We start from the raw sequence: 21,045 nt of genomic DNA on the forward strand, positions 1-21,045 counted from the left end.
TAGAGAAGGAAATTATAGATAGTGTAAGGTGTATATATAAATTTAGACAAGGTGAAAGACAAAGCATTTCCTTGTCGGCAAGTTCAAATTGTTACAGATCTCTTAGATCCAAGAAGGCAGAAGTAGAAAGGATGGCATCACTGTGCTTAGTTTAACTAGATTTTAAAAAAGGCAGTGTGTGTTGGCCTGGATATTGGATGGGAACTTTGAATTGATGCAAATACACAGAACATTTTGGGTTTGTGTGGCTCCTTTCCACAGATAAGGTGGCTGTAAGGCTTTTCTTTAAAGTTATACTCAGCTTTCTCTTAATACTGGTAGAGGTTAGCCTTCTAAAAACAAAGAACAATTAATCTTAATTGTTTGTTAGTATGCACTTTTTTCCCCAAAAGAGGTGGGTGAGAAAATCCCATTTGGAGGCTCCTTCTAAGTTTGTGAACATTTTACATTCTGGGCCTGTGGTTATGACTATTTTTGGGCTTCTCTCAGGGAAGTTTGAAGGACACAGTTTCCTATCCTTAGTTTTGGAGGACAAAGTAAGATCAAAGCTTCATATGTTATTTCCTTGTGATTTTTTTTTCCCTCTCGTTACCAGTGGGCACCCTATGTCAAAACTTCCTGCCCTCCCATCAGGTATTTACAAGTATCTGGTCTCTCTCCACTAGTTCTTTTATAAGTTTACCTGGTAAACAGCATTGGGCTTCTTTGAATACAGGCTGCCTCTTTTGTAAAATTAAGATATTAAGCTGGATAAAATACAAGTTTTAGAGTGGTATAAAATACATTTTTCATTGAAACAAAGATTTAGGGGAAAACTTCTTTGGGTAAAAAATAGAAACAGTCCCTGAAGATAATCAGTAGCAAGACTGATGGTTATCACGAACAGTTCTATAACCTTCCCAGAGAAGTAGTCTACAGCTTTTTGTGTTGTGAAATCCTAGGCCAGTGGGGCCAGGAGGTTGGAACGCGGTAACTGCTGTCCTGTTCTCCAGCCTCGGTTAGGCTTTCAGGGCTGCTTGGTATGTCCCCGCTCCACTCCCAAGGTTTCCTTAGTTTTCCCAAGGCCTAGCAGACCTTTTCTCACTCTTCTAAAGTCTCTGATCTTTCCACCTTTTCTTCTCATTCTCAGCAGTAGGTAGTTGACCTCTACTTTCCAAAGTTTTAAGTTGCTTAAATGAAGTAATGTGAAAAACTTTCTAATCCTTATTTAAACAAATTTTTTATTTCACCAGATGTTGACATTTTGCCACATTTGCTTTTTTCTCCCTCATTCACACACACATATTTTGCTGAACCATTTAAGAGTTACTTGCAGACATTGTGATTCTTATTAATACTTAAGCATTTATCTACTATAAATAAGGACATGTTTCTGCTAACCAAAAAATAGTCACACTCAATAAACAACATTAATATAATGCTTTTACCTAGTATATAATCTATATTATTTGTCTTTCCCCAGTTGTTCCAATGTCCCTTTATAGCTTTTTAGTTGTTGGATCCGGGGGCCAGTCAAGGATGATGCATATCCATAGTCGCTTTGGTTTATTAGCAGTTTTCTCACAATTAGATTCTGATCGGTTACCTCAGGAGACACATGGTATCGCTTAGGTAAGGTAGTGTCTGCCAGATTTCTCCATTGTAAAGGTACCCTTTCCCCTTTGTAGTTACTAAGAAATCTATGGGGTGACTGACACTATGTGAACATCTCATTCCTTAAGTTTCACTCAGTGGTTTTAGCACCCAGGTTGAATCTTGCCTGAGTCAGTTATTATTAGGGTGGATATAAATGGTGACTTTCTTTTTCTGTTATTTCTACAATTACTATTTGGCTTCTTTTGGAAAGAAGAGCTTTTTTTTAGTACTAGTTGGATTCATGGATTCTTATTCTCAAGTAACTGTTACAGTCTGTCCATTCCTGATTATTCATTTTGATGCCCAAATTTGGCCATTGGAAGGCCCTTCAATCTAGCTACTGTCTTTTAAAAATGTTTTTATTTGGAAATAATTTCAAACTTACATAAAATTGCAAGGATAAGAATGGTACAAGGGACACCCAGATTCTTCACCCAGATTTACCTATTAACAACTTTATGTCATTTGCATTCTCTCTACACATACGTTTATTTCTGAGCCATTTAAGAGTAGGTTGTGTACATTGCCACCCTTTTTTTTACCCCTAAATACTACAGTGTATATTTCCTAAGAATAGGAATATTCTCTTACAGAAGTATACTACTGATATTTTTATCTAATCTGTCATCCATATTCCGTTAGTTGACCCAGTCATGTCCTGTGTAGTTTTTTTATTCTAGTACAGAATCCAGTCTAGGATCAGGTATTGGCTTTAGGTACCAAGTCTTCCTAAACTACTTTATTCTGGAATATTTCCACAGCCTTTATCGTTTACGACACTGACATTTTTGAAGAAGTCTTTTCTCTTCCCCTGCCTACCTTTTTTGCAGTAATATGTTTTTCATTTGAGGTTTTTCTGATGTTTCCTGGTGGTTAGATTCGGGTTATTCATTTCAGGTTGGATAGAACATAAATGAAGTGACTTTTCTAGGGCATCACATCTGGAGGCATGTGATATCCATCGGCCCTCAATGGTGATGTTAATATTTATTTTTGATAAGCAAAAAAACCCCTGTAAGACCACGTAAATGTCCTGCTTCTCCTCAACACTTCACCCTAAATTTTAACATTCATCCGTGGATGGTTCTTGCCTGAATCAGTATTTAGGATGATGGTTGCAAAAATTGTTTTCTACCTTCAGCACTCACTCCACATTTAACCAGTTGGAAATCGACATTCTATAGCATCATTCCCCCATTTGTTTATTACTGGTATGGATTCATTAATTCCTATTCTTCTCAGTGGCTTTTGGTTCATTTCTGTCCTCAATTATTTTGGTGCTCAAATTGTTTCAGATTTGGGCCCATAGGAGTATCTTCAGGCTAGGTCTTGTGTCCTTTTGACATGTCTTCATCAATCTTTGACCACTTCTTTCTAGCTTAAAACACGTGTATATCTAATACATAATTAAATCCTTGAGTTTACACTATACCAAGTTCTAATCCAAAATTTTAGGGTTTATTCTGGTTTTCTTCCTTTCCTTATTTGTAATTTCCTTTGACAGTGAGAAACCTGATTTCCATTATCCGTTATAATATATAGTTATTTGATTAGTGCCCCTGAATGTACCTAATTTCCCTTCACTGTTGCTGCCTCCTCTCTAGGAGACCCTCCTTATTTATCTTGGGCTCCCCCCCACCCCCATGCCCACTTGCTCCACCTCATGGCTTTTAAGACTAGATCGGTCGTGTGGGGAAAGAAGGGCAAGAAAATGACAGATATACCACTTTTGTTTTGTTTTGTTTTGTTCTAGTGCCTCCTAGCACAAGTTCTTCCAGGAATGTCTAGTAAATACTAAAGATGTGGCTTTATTGTCATTATAGATCTTGATAGATTAGCTGAAGGATGGGAAGAAAGGCCATAAAGTCAGTATAAAACCTTATGTTCAGTTGTGACAGTTATGGCTAGTAAGCTGGATTTTTGTTAAGTATTCTTTTAGTGTTAAGAAAATTTTCTTATCTCTCTTCCTAAGTTCACATAATGCACAAACTGGGCAGTTAGCTTAGCGACTGGGATGCAGTCAGATTTTGAGAGATTTTCCTCGTGGGGTAGTAAAGGGAAAGTGGCCAGGATACCTTACATCAGAGCAAAGTTGAAAAGTAGGTATTGGAACTTGGACAGGAGACATCTTCCTGTCATTATCTGAAACCATGAGGCATCTGTGCAGTTCTGGTCAGCATATCATTTATTTTTTATTTTAAAAATATCCCAAGGTAGAAAAATAAAAGGATAAAGGGCATTCCAGATATGTTTAGAAAAACTAGGGTTCTTCAGAATATGAGAGGATATAGGAATAAAGGTTAGAGTTTGGATGAACATGATTTTCTCCCTAGTTTGGAAACTGTCTAGAGGTATATACATTGAAGCTTGAAAATGTCTCAGATAAAGTGCTTTTCATGTTGGAGGTGTATGAAAAGGCATCACAGCTTATTGGTTAAGAACATGGCCTGAGCTAGACTGTGCCTCTGCCTGATCTTAGGCACAACTTATGTAACTTCTCTGAGCCTTAGTTTTCTCATCTGTAAAACTGGGTTGATAGTTGTACTTATTGCAAAGTGTTGTGAGGATTAAATGTTTATAAATAAAGTGCTTAGAACAGTGCCTGATACATAGCCCTATTTGCTTGCTTATCCTCATGGTACAAATAAAGGCTGAAAATACAAAGATTCAAGTATTATTTTGATAGTACTTATCATAGTAAAATGGATTAAACAAAATGTTGTGTGATTACTTGGTGTACTTTGATTTTTAAGGTTGAGATTATAGAAGATAATGATCATACCCTCCCTTAGGTAGTGCTGCTATCAAAAGTGCAGGGCTTGATGGACCATTGGTCACAATAGAAAAATGAAAACAACTCATGTTGCTTTTTATTCATTAAACTAGAAACTGAGATGTTATTAGCTTGTTAATTTCTGATTAACACAAAGCATTTGGTTTCTTCAGGTAACATGCAGTGTGAACTTTATAATGTCCTAGTCGCTTTTCAGAGCATCCAACGTAACTTTTCTTTGTGAAAATGACATCTTAACGTGTTTAGCGAGAAAAGTTCTAAACATTGGAATAAATGACCTGGGTTCCCATGCTATCTTTGCTCAATTTCCTTACCTGCAAAGTAAAATGAAGTAAAATAACTCCATGGTTCTTTCCGGGTCTTAATAGTCAGTGATTCTTTTATTTATGTTGTACTTTGCATGATTACTAGCAATTTATGTCCTAAACTATTGCTCTCATTTTATAGGATAAATAATAATAGACATAAGGTCAGTTGCATGAGCAGCTTTTCTAACATCAGCCATGAACTAGTGGCGGAGTTCTTGGCTTTCTAGTTTTCTTGCAAGCAAAGTTTGACTTGCCTCTTAGAGAAGTAGCTCCTGACTTACAAGGAATTTAAAATGCTCTTTATCCTCAGTCATCCCAGCTGATTGCCCTTTCCTGCTGTGGCATCTTGTTTTCTGTAGCCAGCTGCTCGAACAAACCCTGTTCTTTCGCTTGTCTTCTGAATCTAGTTTTTTGCGGTCCCTCTAGTCCATATACCTCAATTCTGAATCTCCTGTTTCACACTAACTCCAACAATCACATGAATGATTTCACAGGCCAAACCAGTGAGTGAGATAAGTAAGCTTGCCAAATCTGTATCAGCAGTTTTGATTTGTTATAAAATTAAGGTGTAAACCATATTTGGTTTAAACACACACAGCTGAAATAGCACCACTGAAAAACTGGCTTTTTTCTCTTAGAATTACGGCGAGCAGTAAGAAGCAGTCTATGGAAAAAGGAGACAGTTGCTCATCAACATGAGTATGGACCAGAAGAAAACCTAGAGGATGACATGTACCGGAAGACTTGTACTGTGTGTGGCCATGAACTGACATACGAGAAAATGTGATTTTTAGTTAAGTGATATGTTTTATAGTGTGGAAATTTAGATTGGTCTTGTTCAAAATTCATCAAAACGTAAAGTCTTCATAGATGAATGAAACACTTGTATAAATAATGCTTAAATAATTATGTATGTTATGGCTTAAGAACAAGTTTCAGTTAAGGTCCAGCAGGTCTGGTTGTGGGCAAAATATTGGGTCTGTGACCATTTTTTCTACAATAGGGATGGGAGCTGAGTGATAGGTTCAAAAATGTTAGGTTAGAGCTAAAATTGAGAAGCAACCAGGACAAACCCTAGATTGGGGTAGGAGGAAGAGCTTTTAGTAGTAAAGGCAAAAACTGGCTGAACTGGATTCTTATCCCAAGAAACAGCAGGGATGGTGGTAGACCACTGCACCCCAGAGGCTGGGCCAGGTCTTCTAGACTACTACTGTCTGCAAGTCAGGGAGCAGGGAGCTATTGCTGGGACAAGTTTTCTGTACCCTTAGGGTTTACTACTATAGATCTTAATATTAGTTTCCAGATAGCCCTTTTCAAATCTGGATTAAAATGGAAAAACAGCTATATTTTTTGTTGATCAAAGGTAGTGATAAGTTTATCATAACTTGTTAACATTTACTGAGCATTTACCACCTGCCGTGCAGACACTATGCTAAGTGCCTTACAGGTATTCTCATTTAATCCTGGGAGGGAAGACAGCTTGCTGTGCTTGTTTTAACACTTCTAAAGGAGGGGTAACCTACAACCTGACATCACCCCAGACATCTTGATCAAGTTTAGGTAGTCAAATATTCCTCTATGTTGTCAAAAGGATTACAAGGTAGTTATATCTAGTAAGAGCATTTGATCCCGAGTGCTTGATTACAGGGTCTATGCATTCTTTTCCTGATAAAAACAAATACAAGTTATGATAAACTAGATATTTTCAAGTTCTTTGACAGGACTTTTTATCCTACTGCTACAAATAAATAGGAAGTTTTTGTACATTTTCATTTCTCTCTCTAGATCAGCTCTTGGAGATTATGCTTGAAGAAGGGCAAAAGTCAAAACAAGTCAAATCCAAAGACTTGAGACTATAATTACTAATTGTTCTCTATATAAGTATTCAATACAGAAATGTTTAATATATTTATCGAGTGTTGATTTTTTTTAATGTGTTATGCTGAATATTACAGCTCACTAAAAAGCGATTCCAAATGGGCGGCAAGAACTTCTTGGGGAAAAAAAAAAAAACCTTCCCAGCAAGTAACTAGGGGTTCAGGCTGCTGACAACAGCATTACTACTGGGAGACAAGAAGCCCTAAAACCACCACATGGACATAGTTTCAGATTCCACTTACTACCTGTGGACCTTGGGTAAGTTACTCCGTGGGCCTGTTTTTATCTATCAGATGGGTATAATAATGTAAGGACTCTCATGACGATTAAATACGGTGAATCTATAGCATCTGGCACGTAACAGCCAGTTGTTAATGAGCACATCATATCATCAGGACCATCAGTGTAGTTAATAGACTTGTCCAGTTGAGGTGGGCTTCTAGTCACTCTTCACCTTCATCAATTTAGGACAATCCTGGTATCCAGTTAACATTGACAGCCAGATCTGCTTTTGGTTGCCAAGTTCTGTCCTCATCTTTCATTTTCAGGTATAATTGTAGATTAGTAAGTTAATACAAATCACTGCTAAATACTTTCCAGAAAAAGCAAACAAACTTCATATGAACTGCTTTCTGAATAATTCCTGGGAGATTGAGAGTTAAGGAAAAGTATATGTTCACTTTGACAAAAGCATGTTAAATGGCATCAGCACAGTTTAATAGAATATTGATTTATTGCAAGGTACGACGTACAGTTACAGTGACATGCCATTCTTTTGTCTGTGTGAGCTTCATTAGTGGGGAGAGCAACTGTGGAATGTTTGCTCTTGTACCTTTATTTCTTCAAAACTCAGTCCCTGTTTCAGTTTTTTCATATACCTAGCTGCCAGACTGGGTCAGAGCAGGGTTACATCAGTGAGCAACTGTTAAAAGCAACCATTACACATGAAGAGACGGTCCAAGAGAAAGGAGGTGAAAACCTAGAAATTCCTCTAGGATTTGGATCAAGTAAGTATAACTAGCCAAACTTTGCAATACATTATGAAACGATTACAAAGCAGTTTAGGATCAAAGTTAACCAAAGCCTTAAATGGTTATCCTTTAGCTTCTTGAGGATAGGAGCTTTTTCTAATTATGTAGTTTGTGGGAAGGAGGAACAGTGTAAACAAAAGAACATTTAGCAAAGAACCTGGGTTTTAGTTCCCTTTCTGCCAGTAACTTGCCATGCAACCTTAATCCTGTGACTATTTGTTAAATGGTACGGTATTTAAAAATCCTAGTAATTTCCATCTATTGAGTAGACTATATTCTGTAGCCACTAAATGTTATGATAAACCAGAGACCCCATATATTAATATGGAAAATACCTAATGCATCATAAACTTATGATGTACTAAGCTAAAAAAAAGATTGTACAAATGCACAAAGATACTTACAGTTGTGAGATTACTGGTAAATTTTTCTGAAGATTTAATGAAAAAAGTCTAAAAATGCTAGGATTTGGAATGTCAGATAATCCCTTGTGTGTTATTTAATTAACAGTGTACTTTTACCATCTTAATTAAGCCTCAACACCATATAGGAAACAGGCTCTGGAATTAGTAATTACTTGGCCCACCCAGACTCCATAGAAATAAAATCCAAACCTACATCTAGTGCCAAGTATAGTTTTAGCCAATCTAGCTACTTCTAAATCCCACTTTGGCATGTAATTCACTGTATGACCTGACAGATGTCTCAGATTTGAGGAAATGACCAGATGTTCTAAGATGATGATAGTTCAAAACTTATCTGCACATTGGAATTACCCGGGAGCTTTAAGAACTACCAATGTCTGTGTTCCACCCCCAGAGAGTGTGGTTTAATTAAAAAAAAAAAAAAACTTTAGAAGAGCCCCAGGTGATTTATGTTCAGATGAATTTGGGAACTTCTACTCTAGTAACATCTTTTAATAACAGTAGTGTCTTAAAATGCTACAGTAATGAAAAATACTTTGAAGAGAAAATTTCAGATGGAGGTAAGAAACCTCACTTTTAGTAAGAAACCACTAATTTTAAAGTAGACTGAGATGATAAATCATGAAATACCAAGGTTTAAAAACCATATTTTCAGTTTTATTTCAGCCATGTTAGGTTACATGAGCTGTGAAAAGCTATGCTACTCGATGATAAACCCATCAGTTCTGTATACTACTTTGTAAGCTTGACCTCTAGTGTTGCACATACCTCACATCAGTTATCTTTTGTGCCTTAAGGAGAAAAAATATCAGAGAAAAGTTGTATCTGTCACATATATAATACATCCATCCTATGGCCATTGTCACATTATTGTCATTAGGGAATATCTGCTTTTTAGGGGGCAGTTAAAGGTAATCAATACCATATTCTTCACTGTCCTGTCTTCCCCCTCTGCTTCAAGAAAGGATGCTACAAGAAAGCAAGCATTCAAACCATCAAAAATAAGACATTATTTTGAGATCTTAAAAAAATCTTGACAGGAGGGGGAAAAAAAATGACCCTTAGGCCTGCAGGGCACAGAACTGCTGGAACACAGCCAGGATATGAGGGTCTAATTCAGCAGTGAAGAGCAGGTTCTCCAGGGTCACCATGTACTGCTGGATTATTTGGTGATGCTGTGGACACAGAAAAGGGGATAAGTGTTTAGGTCAGGAGAAAACGCACATAAGCAATCTTGCAGAACATTTTCCTCAGAGGCCCATCCACACTGGAATGATGGGAAAGAACAGGAAAAAAAAAAAGTGGTTTTGCTGGTAGGAATAATAGGCCCCTGAAAAGCCTCAACATTAAGAAAATGTAGGAGTAAACGAGTTCCAAAACAAAACAAAACGATGTTCAATAATTTAAAAAATCCAGTTCTGGCCTGCTTCTGTGTAAATGCAATTTACTTCAAGGCAGTGGCAGCAGCACTTGCTACTATTCTAGATGAGGTTCAGATGCGTCTCTTCCCTAATCAGGACAAAATACAGTATGACTTTTTAAAAGCTGTCAGGACAGGGACTGATCTAGGAAGATTTAAAAAAAAAAAAGGGGGTGTTGAGGGGGAGGTGGTATACATTACAAATAAGAATAGCACTGTTACTAAGTAACCATGGTTTTAACCATGGTCCCTGAAACATAAAAATTTGGAATCATTTCCTTTTTTTGGTTAGGGCTTTAACGTATCTCTTTGCAAAAGAAAAAAATATTAAGAGAATTAGCCAGTGATATTAGCCAGTGATCTGTGAAGTATTCCACAAAATAGGAAAACCTCATTTTTTTTAATAAATCTTTTAAAAATAAAGAGGTCATCTGTCTTACTGAAAATCAGTGACTTGTTGAGCCTAACTGGGGAAAAAAATGTCAGAAAATAGTTTCTTCTATGTGTAGAAATATAAACTTTAATATACTCAGATTCCTATAGGACTAACTAGGGCCTGTTAAAGCTTTTTAATTTGACAGTAACTAAAAAATCTAGAATAAATTTTTGTTTGGAGCCTTAAAGCACTCCCCCCCCCCCTTTATGCCTTCTGCTTTAATCACTTTTCTAGAACAAACAAATGAGGATTTGGGGTGTTAGTATCTGAAGATACAAAGGATTAGTTTCACTCTCTTATAGATCTTTTTTCTTTTCTTTTTTTTTCCTTACAGATCTTTAAATCTAGCAGAGAGTAGGTGTTGCATTTTGCTTTCTATAAGGACCTCAGAGAACTTAAATAGCGCCTCCAGAAACAAGGTTATCATCTGCACATTGAATTTACAGAGATTCTTAAAATCTGATTACTCTTCCCTTAGCATTTTTTTCTCTATATGTTGTATTACAGCTAGGCTCTCCAAAGAGAATGGCAATTAGGAGTCTGAATGATACAGAGCCAATTTAAGCCTAAATATTGTGATGAGCAGCAGTAGGAACAAATGGACACTAAGGGGCTTACAGGTACTACATAACCTCCTGACAGATTTGATGACTTTTTGAAATGGAAAATCCCTGTGGCTGGGAATAATGATGTTTATTATATAATCAGTTTTCCACAAACCTGTAGGAAGATCTGCTGGAGCCTCTCTATACAGTTCTTATACCACGGTGTTAATACACTGGTCCCGTCAGTTTCACATCGTACCAAGTGCTCAGTCAAGATCATGATAAAACGCTGGAAATGGGGTACAAAGTTCCAGAGGTGTCAGAAAAAATTCTTATACTTCGGAAACAATCAAATTTTTGACCAAGAGACCTCAAGGGTATTGCTTGTTTCACCCTTTGTGGTGTGTATTCATAACTTTCATAATTCAATAAATACTGTCAGTGTAGAAAAGCAGTGATAATGAGTTAGTACATCGTTTTCGGCAATACCCGAAGACCTTTAATGTCTAGATTAACTTATGCTAGTAATTTTTCTTAGAACCTGTTCTAAGGACATAATCAGAAATGTTAACAGGAGTGTATACACAAAAATCTTCAGGAAGGAAAACAATCAATAAATAGATCAACAATTGGGAATAATTAAATATGAAAGAGGTATTTAACAGTAGTATCCATTTTTTTTAAAGCAAGGAGAAATGCTCATGCAAGAATGCTCATTAAGTAAATAACAGAATTACTTTTATTTTTCCCTTAGAAACTTTTATATATTTAAGATCTTATAAATGAATATGTATTACTTCTGTGATAAAAACATTTTTTAAAACTAAAGAAATGTACTGTTTCTTTGAACATATCAGTGTCCCAAGCCAAGATACCTGAAATATGACAAGGAAGAGATTCTTTTGTTCACTCTGAGCAGATTCCACTTTCTCCTGCAGTCTTTCTATTTGTTCCTCAAGAGCCCCATCTTTCCTGTCACTGCTTCTGTCATCATCATCACTTCGCTACCGAATGCAAAGGAACAAAGGGAAAACACCATTTAGGATTGCAGTGTATTAAATCACATCAAGCAAATCTAAGGATTTTTATTATGTCTGGTCAAATGCTATTTGAAGACTTGTATTCTATAGTAAAAGTACTCCAGTGTCCCAAACATACAGGCAAAATGTCCCAAGTCCTATGAGTACCTCTTATCTAGGCCAGGGAAATTCAGTGGCACTTGGGCAATCGTGGTAGATTTGCTATAAAGCAGAAGTAAGTTATGCCTTTTATAAGACAGCCCACTCAAGGAGGAAATACGTGTCACATTTTTCCTCCATTCAAAATGAAAACAGCTTTGAGCTCCAAGGAAAATATACAGCTGATTTTTGTTATTCCCCATAGTCTGTTTTATGAAATTGCTGGGAATCCTGAGTTTGTGAACACTGAACTGCTGCTCCTAGGGGAAATACAGGGTTAGGGTCTTGGGAGCCTCTCATCACAACACTTTCATCACCGTAGATCTGCGCTGCCCTCACAATAGCCACCAGCCACGCATGACACCTGAGCACTTGAAACGTGGTGTGACTGAAGAACTGACTTTTAAATTGTATTCAGATTTAATTAGCTTATAACTAGTTACATGTGGCTGGTGGTCACCATATTGGACACCACATATCTAGAGACCAGAGTGGTGTGAAGTCAAGTCTCTGGAGTTTGTACATGTATAAAATGGGGATGATACCATTTACCTTACAGTATTTTAGATCTGTGTGTTTACATACACTCAGGTATATATGAATGTCTAGATGGAGACTAGCACTCGAACCTGCTCTAGTTCATATAAATCATTAAACTTGCTTCTACCCTCTACTCTGATAAATGTGCATAACTGGAAAATTCTGTCATGAACAATACCAGCACTGTTTGCTAAATCACAGGATACAGCCAACTCACTGTTTCTGCCAAATAGCTAAAATACTTAACTTCTTATTAATATGAGAAGTATGAGAAGTATCTTATAGGCCTGGGAGTAACCCCCCCCCCACTACCCCCAACCTTACCGGGGGAGTGGTGAACACAGACAATCTTCTCCCTCTTCCCCTCTTGCATCAGAAACTCTTATAGAAACACAAGTGTCCTCCTTCCTTCGCCTCCCTTTTTGGGAAGGCAAACATGAAACTGATCCAGAGATGGTGAACTATGGAGAAGTGAGGTTTGTGGCTTCCTAAACAGGTTCACCGTGCAGAACGAGAGAACAGCAGACCCCAGGTCCGTCCCTTCCTCCACTTCTACAAACAGCTCTGCATGATTTGGTCTCGAAAAAATAAGTTCCCATCAAGGTAATGAATATTCGCAAAAGTTTCTGGTATATTTTCTTTGACCATTTACAATCAACACAAGACTTACCCGTTTATGTTGCCTTGCGAGTTTTTCTTTAGCCTCTTCTAGCTCCTTTTGGATCTTAAGAACGTGTTTGTTCATCTTACGAATTGTGGAGTGCAAGATTTCCCAAACAAACAATCTTAAAGTAATAAGGCATTTGATTACTATATGTTAAACTCTACTCATAGAAAATAAGACCTCTCAACTTTTATAACCTACTCATTCTTGAGGTTTTATATAGCCTTCTGTTTTTTTTTTTTTTGCGGTACGCGGGCCTCTTACTGTTGTGGCCTCTCCCTGTTGCGGAGCACAGGCTCAGCGGCCATGGCTCATGGGCCCAGCCGCTCCACGGCATGTGGGATCTTCCCGGACCGGGGCACGAACCCGTGTCCCCTGCATCGGCAGGCGGCCTCTCAACCACTGCGCCACCAGGGAAGCCCTAGCCTTCTGTTCTTTAGGCAGACAGAATAAGGCATATCTCTCCAGCAACATTATGATTTTTCTTGTATTGTCAACTGTGCAAACATCTAGCTCCACCCATTACTCAGGTGAGCTTCCTGAAGGCAATATTGGGTCCTTGTCATTTTTCTTATTTCCATCCCCTACTAGACACACATAGAAGGTATGTGTATATATTCAATGAAATGGCAAACCAGAAAAAACAGGTTAGGAACAAAAATACATTTTCTCTCTTCTAAATGTAAACACTAAGTATTGCAGCTTGAAATGTAAACAATCTGAGGCTCATTTGCATGGTTTATACTGTTGATATTTAACTAGCACAAACTCAGCCAATTCTCTTGACACATTTAAGAATCTCATTAGTTGATAATAGCTATCGACTGCTAGGCTTTTAAGAATGAGATATTTATGTCAACTACTTGCTCAAATACCAGGATCACCTATAAGTGCTTTAAATGTTTGTTGCATAAATATGCATGTGCTTTTTAAGTAGCTTCTTAACTGCTTGTATGTCTATACATTTGGTCTCCTAACCCCAGGATATACAGCACAGAAGAGTACTTCTTTCTACAGATTTTGATCTGGACAATGACAGTTGAAGTGGAAGATAATAAACCAATCATTTCATAAAACTCAAGGTCTAGAATGTTAGCAGATAGGATAAAAGAGCACAGTACTTTAACTCTGGAAGGGGTGGTCAGGGAAGGCTTTGCAGAGTTAGAGTTGCAGATGTAAATCATTCAGGATAATGGCTAACACCTACTTGAGTTGTCAGTTTTCTGAGATTTTGCAAATCTGAGAATGGTCTGACGTTGCCTTCATTTGTGAGTACCTACTTGGCTGGTATGATAACCTCAGACCACATTCTTTCACCCTAAGGATTCAGTTTATCTCAGACTAGTGTCCTCTGCCAATAACATACAATGAACAGGATAAAGGTTGTGATGGATATTTATGTCTTTGCAAGTAATTTTCCTTTGTTTCCTGTTTTGTGTCAGCTCTTGCTGTCCCAGTCCTGATCAGTTACAAAGCCTATGGACTCAACATCATGTATAAGAACCAAACTTAATGAAAAGCCTCTTTCCTTTAGGAGGACTGAGTCTAGAATGAATCTTCTGTGTATTAAATCAAGGACTTTTATGACAGGTGAGACCTCCCTTCCCCAGAGGCATTCAGGTGCCCACCAGGCTTTCCTCAGTCCCTCCATGATGTGTAATCTATGACGGACTGTGATTTCTACCAGTTCCGGGGGTGCATTTCAGGTCCCCAGTGGAGCTGGAACTCCTGCCCATGTCCCATTGTCTAGTTGAGACCCTGCCATACAGCCTGATCTTCCCTCCCAATAGTCTGGATCATTTATAAGCATTTCTCCTGATTGGCTGAGTCCTAATTCAACTTACGTATATCCCTAAGAGACACTGCAGCCGGACTGGCTGTGTGGATTTCCATTGTGCAAGAATCTTTGCCAAGTCCAATCCTACCAGATTGGGCCATTATATTAATATCAACCTGGTTTGGACCAGAATTTGGAGCTCATGTATAAGGGACCACACATAAACTAATTCTTAGAGAACAGGAACTTTGTAAAATAATCCGTATTACCTAGTAAAGTCACGAGATAGTTCTGAAGAGAAGATCCAATTTGCTACTGCAGCACAGTCAACAATCTGTGTACGAATCATCTTATCTACTAGTACAGCAATCATCTACAATCAGAGAAAATAAATTATTAGGGTAAATCACACTTATATGTAGGCCACGATAATCCCCCTGCTGCAAAACTGAAGTTCATTTTCAGTGGCTATGGAACTGAACAATTTAACCATTATGTCTTAAGATTTATTTTGCCTTCTGCTTGGCTCTGGTACTTATTGTAAGAATACAAGAACACAAAGATTGAGCAAAAAGAAAAACTCTGAATATTAACACTTAACAATGTTTCTTTAAATTTTAAATGATATATACAAAATATATAATTTCCATCGAATCTTAAAATTTAGAAATACAAGGTAGTTTTATCACAAAAGTCTTAATATAACTCTGAAATTTATTTTAATGCCTCTTTATAATACATGGTATGATAATAGTGTATCGAGATTTGACAAATCTGGAGCTTGTTTTTTAGAAACTGGCTAGACTAGATTATTCTTTCCTACCCAACTGGAGAAACTTCCAAGAAATAAGCATTCTTATTAAGTACTTAAAATGAGCTGAGATATTACAATACCAAACCAAATCATAACAATTGCTCTTTAAAGAATAACTCAACATCATTACTTTTTCATAGCACTAAAATTACAGATTTAAAAACTGTTCTATAGGCAAGAGTTAAATTTCATGTTCTGCAAACTAAAACGATGGTATTAACTGCCTTATTTTTATACCTGTACAATCAGCACCTCAATATGTCTTAAATAGTTTTTACCTGTGGATGGTTCCGCCAGACCTCAAACATGACTCTTAGAACATGTAATTTTCCTTCATCACTTTCAGCTAGGGTTTTGAAGACTTCATGAAACCTTTTGACAGTGGGGGGAAAAACACCACATACAAACTTATTAAACATTTTAATATTTTCAAAGCCTTTACAGTGCTACTCAGTTTACAGCGCAATATATAAATGCAAAATAACCAAACGTTAACCATTAAGGATATAAAAGGTATGATTAGGATTTCAGTTTGTATGGAATTTGTCATAAAATCTTAGGAAAATTATACTATCATTAGCCTAGGACTATAGTTTACTGTGTATCTAAGAATAGATGAGGGCTAAGGAACTAACACAGGTGCAGTATTCTGACTGTGCCTTCTGTGAGAATCCTGCAAGTCATATACAGACTTGGAAGTTGAGATGGGGTGAGGAGTCTAGTTTCTCTGCTCAACTGAAGGAATATCTGTATGTTCTTTCTTCATTTGGAACTGTAGGACGAGTTAGAAAGTTCTGTCTTTAGATGCCAACCTTTGGGTGGCTCCTAAAAATGTAGCTGGCTCTCAATTCTGCTAACCTTTTTTTAGGAAGATGCTTAGACAAGGTGGCAACTTTTTTTTTAAAATAAATAAATTTATTTATTTATTTATTGATGTATGGATGGATGGATGGCTGTGTTGCTGTGTGTGTGCTTTCTCTAGTTGTAGCGAGTGGGCTTCTCATTGTGGTGGCTTCTCTTGTTGTGGAACATGGGCTCTAGGCATGTGGGCTCAGTAGCTGTGGCTTGCAGGCTCAGTAGTTGTGGCACATGGGCTTAGTTGCTCTGTGGCATGTGGGATCTTCCCAGACCAGGGATCGAACCTGCATCTCCTGCATTGGTAGGTGGATTCTTAACCACTGTGCCATCAGGGAAGTCCCAAGGTGGCAACTTATTGACTGTATATATGACTGTCCTATGGACTCAGGTTTTTCACTTGTTTCTCTAAAGGTTTATATGAAAAAATGTACATTCTATTGAATATATATACATGCAAACTGTGCTAACAGACTGACAGGAGCCATAGGATGGGGATTTTAGCTACCACAAACCAAAACCCATTGTATCAAATTATATGATAATACTGTTATTAAGATCTTCACAGTCAATAATTTTAGGTAAAAATCAGGATGCCATTGGTGTTCACCAAACAAAGTCCTGAACCCTCAAGACAGCATGTGTGTTCTTGTTGTACTTACTTTGCAAGAGCACTGAAGGAGTGGCTGAATGACTTGGCTGCTAAGTGTAGCAGAGTCTGTACAAAGACCTCTATTTTCAGTGGGTTAAAGCTGAATCCTTCATCTGAAAAACAGCCCACAGTAAGAGAGTTAGGAAAATGTTTTAAGTATAGCAATTTTTTGGTCCCTTGCCTGAATCGCTAAACAGATGGCACACTCACATCCAAATACCAAGTGAGACATTCAAGCAAATGTCTTTGAGTACTAATAGATGATAAAAGACTATCACTGATTTCAAATACTCAAAATATAAAACTAAGCATAATCTTAATTCTTAATTTTTTGGGATTGTTTCCCTAATTCTTCTATATGATCCATTTCTTTTTACAAATACCACATAGATTTCCTTGTTCTTATCTCTCTACATGGTGGCAAGATAATAAATATAGTAAAAGAAAAAAATACAGTAAGCCCTTAACAGTTAGGTCTATGTCCTGTTTGAGAATGTCTAAATTTAACATTTTGAATTATACTTTCTAAATACATTTTCTCTAACATCATAATACAAGTTTCTTAAAAAAATCTAAACGAACAAAATCCCAATAATAAATAACCCAAACACCATTAATGTTTTGACTGTGTCATTTTTCTGTGCACGTCATTATGTAACACATCTAACAACAAAATCTGCCCCCCAACAAATGGTTAACCTAGTTATCCCAGTAGACTTTTCATCTCTTTTACTGATTTTTTTGTTTTAGTTATTGTAATTTTCAAGATGTTTTAATACGACATAAAGCAAGTCCCTCTCATTCTTTTTGTCTTATCTGTTGATGATAAACTTATAGTTTAATTTGGAGAGAAAATCCAACTTTATAATATACCAAGTCTTTCTGGGCAGGAAACTCTCTAAAGTGAAAAGAGGGAATGTTTAAGGGAGAAGATAGCTGGGTTCTGGGAACAATGGTCAGGCTGGACAGGCCAAACAAATATATTGCTTTATGAGTATCCCATGAGATTTAAGAAAATTATGTTTATACTTTTAACATGGCCCATACAGAGTTCCATTCAAGAAATATTTAATTCCCTTACCATCATCGTCATCCTGGTTAGGATTTGGTACATCTTTCAGAATGCTGAAGATTTCATCATTGGTTGCTTTACTTTTAAAGGCAACAGCTAAACAGAGGGCAACCGAATGTCCAGGAAGAGAGTCTAAGCACAGAATGGGGAGGAGAGTAGACCAGGTTTTAAGACTATTGTTGCAATTAGTTAAATAACTGAGAAACCTTAAAAAAAAATTATTTTCTTTTAAAATAGAGTACTCTTTCTCCTAAGATCAATATTCTGTATAAAGATAACCACATGTGAAAGTTTCATTTAATAGGGCAATGGTTTTTTCACCTAAAATAAAGCATAAGAGGTAATTCTTGCCCCGATACTTCCTTAACACGGAGCTAACTGAAATTCAGAGTATGAGGGGTACTGATCTTCCTCAGGGATGAGGGTGAGGGGACACAGCTGCAGCTGTCCTTTGACAGTCCTCAAATCCCTAGGCCTCCGTAAGCTGAGAATCAATGTATTCTCTTTGATTTTGGTCAATGTACCCTTCCTCCTCCCTTTCCCTAAGACAGTGGAAACTAAATTTGGGTTTGAACAACGTGAAGGCTGCCAACTTAAGACAGATTTTTTGCTTTTCTCTTCTGCTGAGTCCACACACTTGAATATGTGTAAGCCAGATGCTCATGTGCTTTGACTCCACATGTTTACTGGTGGTTAATACCTGTTGAGTCCTTACTGTATTATATTGTACTAGTATATACTGATATACTGTATGGCGTCACCAGAACAACTACTTTTAATGTAAGGTAGACAAAGAGGTAACAAAAAATTCTGACGTAGAATATGAGTTACTAAGCACTTGGAATGAATAAAGTCAATTACAACAGGTCACATGTGCTGTGTGCTTTTCTTGAAAGTGGGAGAGAAAATACGTGAAGAAAAACAGAATCCTCTGCCACTGTGACGTCTACATTCTAGGTGGAAAACCAAGATATTCACATAAGAAGTAGCCAGAGAGCAACACAAAACTGGCTTGCGTTAAAAAATATTTAAAAGACTGGAGCTTGGGCTAGACCCTGGAAAGAGAACAGGAATCAGAAGAGAAAGGGCTTTCTAGAATGGGATAATGGCACAAAGGCAAACGCAAGAAAGCATAGAAGAAATAAAAAAGGAAGTGGGCCTGGCTGGAGTGGAGGTTAGTTTGAGAAGAACTGACAAATCATAAAGTAGGAATGACAAGAGGGCCTTAAGTGTTAGGCTATTTCTATGGAAAAAAAGAAAGCTCAGTGTTCAACAAAAGTCTGAACTCTTTGATATCAAAGACTGTACCTTATGGTTCTCTGAGCCAGTACAAAGCAGAAATCAAAACTTGGCACTTACAAGTACCACATCAAGCTTTGCTTTTTCAGGAAAAGACAGTGGTCAAGAGCAGGGCTGCTCAGTATCTGACTCTGGGCTTTACCACTCAAAGCAATCTCACTCTGGCTCTTTGAAGCCATTTCCTCATTGTAAAATTTGTAAAATAAACATACCTATTTCTCAGAGTTGTTTTAAGGAATACGTGACATTGTAACATAGGAAATGTACTTAGCATTGGAACCAACTGAGTTTATTTCAAGGAAAACAGGTGTAGTCTGAGGTGCAGGTGGAGAACCAGGGGTACAATATGAGAAGGCAAGGGAGAGGAGTGAGTTTCAAGATGCAAAGAACTGCTACACAACACGAACTGGAAGGCTCATGGAGGAGCTGTGTTCAGTGCCATGTGAAAAGACTAACTTGGAAACTCCACACCTAACTCTACCAGTGCTCACCAATGTACAACCTTACCTTCATTAAGTGTAAAGCACAAAATGGCATATCAAATTATATAGCCCCCCCTCGATTTATAGTGCAACCTCAGAAATGATGTGACCAAAAAGTAAGAAAAGCATGTTCAAGAATTTACTTCTAGCGGCATACTGCTGGTCAAAATACAGTCTATGTGCACCTGAACTGTTACCAAATATTAATCAGTTCGAGTAATCTCCATTGCCATGACAAACGTATTTTCATTCTATTAAGTTCTGGCTATAAATTCATCTTGCTATACTTAGCAACATTTAAAATAATGTCATGGATATAACATTATAAACAATATTAAAAGAAAAAAGTAACAAGCCAGTAATAACTAAGTAAATCATAATAAACCTTCAAAATGATAGCAAATAAAACAATAGAGGTTAGTGAGAAATCACCTTTCAAACAGAAAATATAAACCCAAGAAGAGAAAAAGTTCACTTTCTCCACCTTAGATAACCGACTTAAGAGAATACTTGCATTAGTACCTTTTAAAAACAGGATTTGTTTTATTACTTACTGCTACTTTCATCTCCATACTTGTAAATGCAGGTTGGGTTTGCAGGACATAGAGCTGAGAAGGTAGGAGGGACAATATCTAATATACGCTGATGGTAAGACAACCTACAATACAAATAAGAGCCTCAGAAAATATCATTCATCAGTTCCATTCTTCAGTAACATCCAACTTACCCAGAAGGTCACAATCTCCAACACCCCGGACTCAGCTGACAACCAAGAAATAAGAGGACAACAAGTCTTTTAAACTGTTGTCTAGGCCAGCACGAGAACTCAGGCCTTCTTCAAAACTTACTGGTTTGCACTAGGTGTGGGCCACTGGGTCCACAAGCCTGGAGGCCAGGTATGTGGGGTGGTGATGGTGGGGTGGGATGAGGTAGAGGAAACCGTTTGTATGGTTGGGAGACTTGGTTGGGTTATATTGCAGCAAATAAATACTTATTGAGGCTAATGGGAACCAGGTTTCTTAATGCCTGCAAAGGTATTTACAAATCATGGCAAAGGGGAAGGCTAGGAAAAAAATGAGATGTTTGGTTGGAATTGGAGGGATACACACATCTAAGTGGATATAAAAATAGTTACAGATGTGTGTGTGTGTGTAGAAATATATTCACTACCCTTGTCCATCCAGAGGGCCTAGAACCAATGACACCCCAATAGTAACAAGCACATCAAGTGTCCAGACCT

General features: G+C 37.4%; 2 protein-coding genes across 7 annotated transcripts in view; one reads left to right on the plus strand and one right to left on the minus strand.

Moving 5' to 3' along the window:
• XPA (XPA, DNA damage recognition and repair factor) overlaps positions 1-6,649 on the plus strand; it is a 35,621-nt gene extending 28,972 nt beyond the window's left edge. The window contains exon 7 of one of the 2 annotated variants that reach the window (XR_010944945.1): positions 5,376-5,519. Coding sequence is in view for 1 of the 2 variants with exons in the window: in XM_067743878.1 (XP_067599979.1) it covers positions 5,376-5,524 (149 nt within the window). In the remaining variant the exon portion in view is untranslated. Of the gene's footprint in view, positions 1-5,375 lie in introns of both variants that reach the window. The other variant, XM_067743878.1, reaches the window with a different exon arrangement.
• A 2,057-nt stretch (positions 6,650-8,706) lies between these two features.
• Positions 8,707-21,045, minus strand: part of NCBP1 (nuclear cap binding protein subunit 1) — a 44,528-nt gene continuing 32,189 nt past the window's right edge. For all 5 annotated transcript variants that reach the window (XM_067743854.1, XM_067743853.1, XM_067743855.1 and 2 more), the window contains 9 exons: positions 20,360-20,463; positions 18,034-18,156; positions 16,963-17,065; positions 15,724-15,817; positions 14,901-15,004; positions 12,861-12,975; positions 11,348-11,476; positions 10,648-10,761; positions 8,707-9,246 (listed from right to left, as the gene is read on the minus strand). In XM_067743854.1, coding sequence (XP_067599955.1) covers positions 9,133-9,246; positions 10,648-10,761; positions 11,348-11,476; positions 12,861-12,975; positions 14,901-15,004; positions 15,724-15,817; positions 16,963-17,065; positions 18,034-18,156; positions 20,360-20,463 — 1,000 coding nt within the window. In that variant the 3' untranslated portion in view covers positions 8,707-9,132. The remainder of the gene's footprint in view (positions 9,247-10,647; positions 10,762-11,347; positions 11,477-12,860; positions 12,976-14,900; positions 15,005-15,723; positions 15,818-16,962; positions 17,066-18,033; positions 18,157-20,359; positions 20,464-21,045) is intronic.

Source organism: Pseudorca crassidens, chromosome 7 (genome assembly GCF_039906515.1).
Source record: "Pseudorca crassidens isolate mPseCra1 chromosome 7, mPseCra1.hap1, whole genome shotgun sequence".
In the NCBI taxonomy this organism is placed as follows: domain Eukaryota; kingdom Metazoa; phylum Chordata; class Mammalia; order Artiodactyla; family Delphinidae; genus Pseudorca; species Pseudorca crassidens.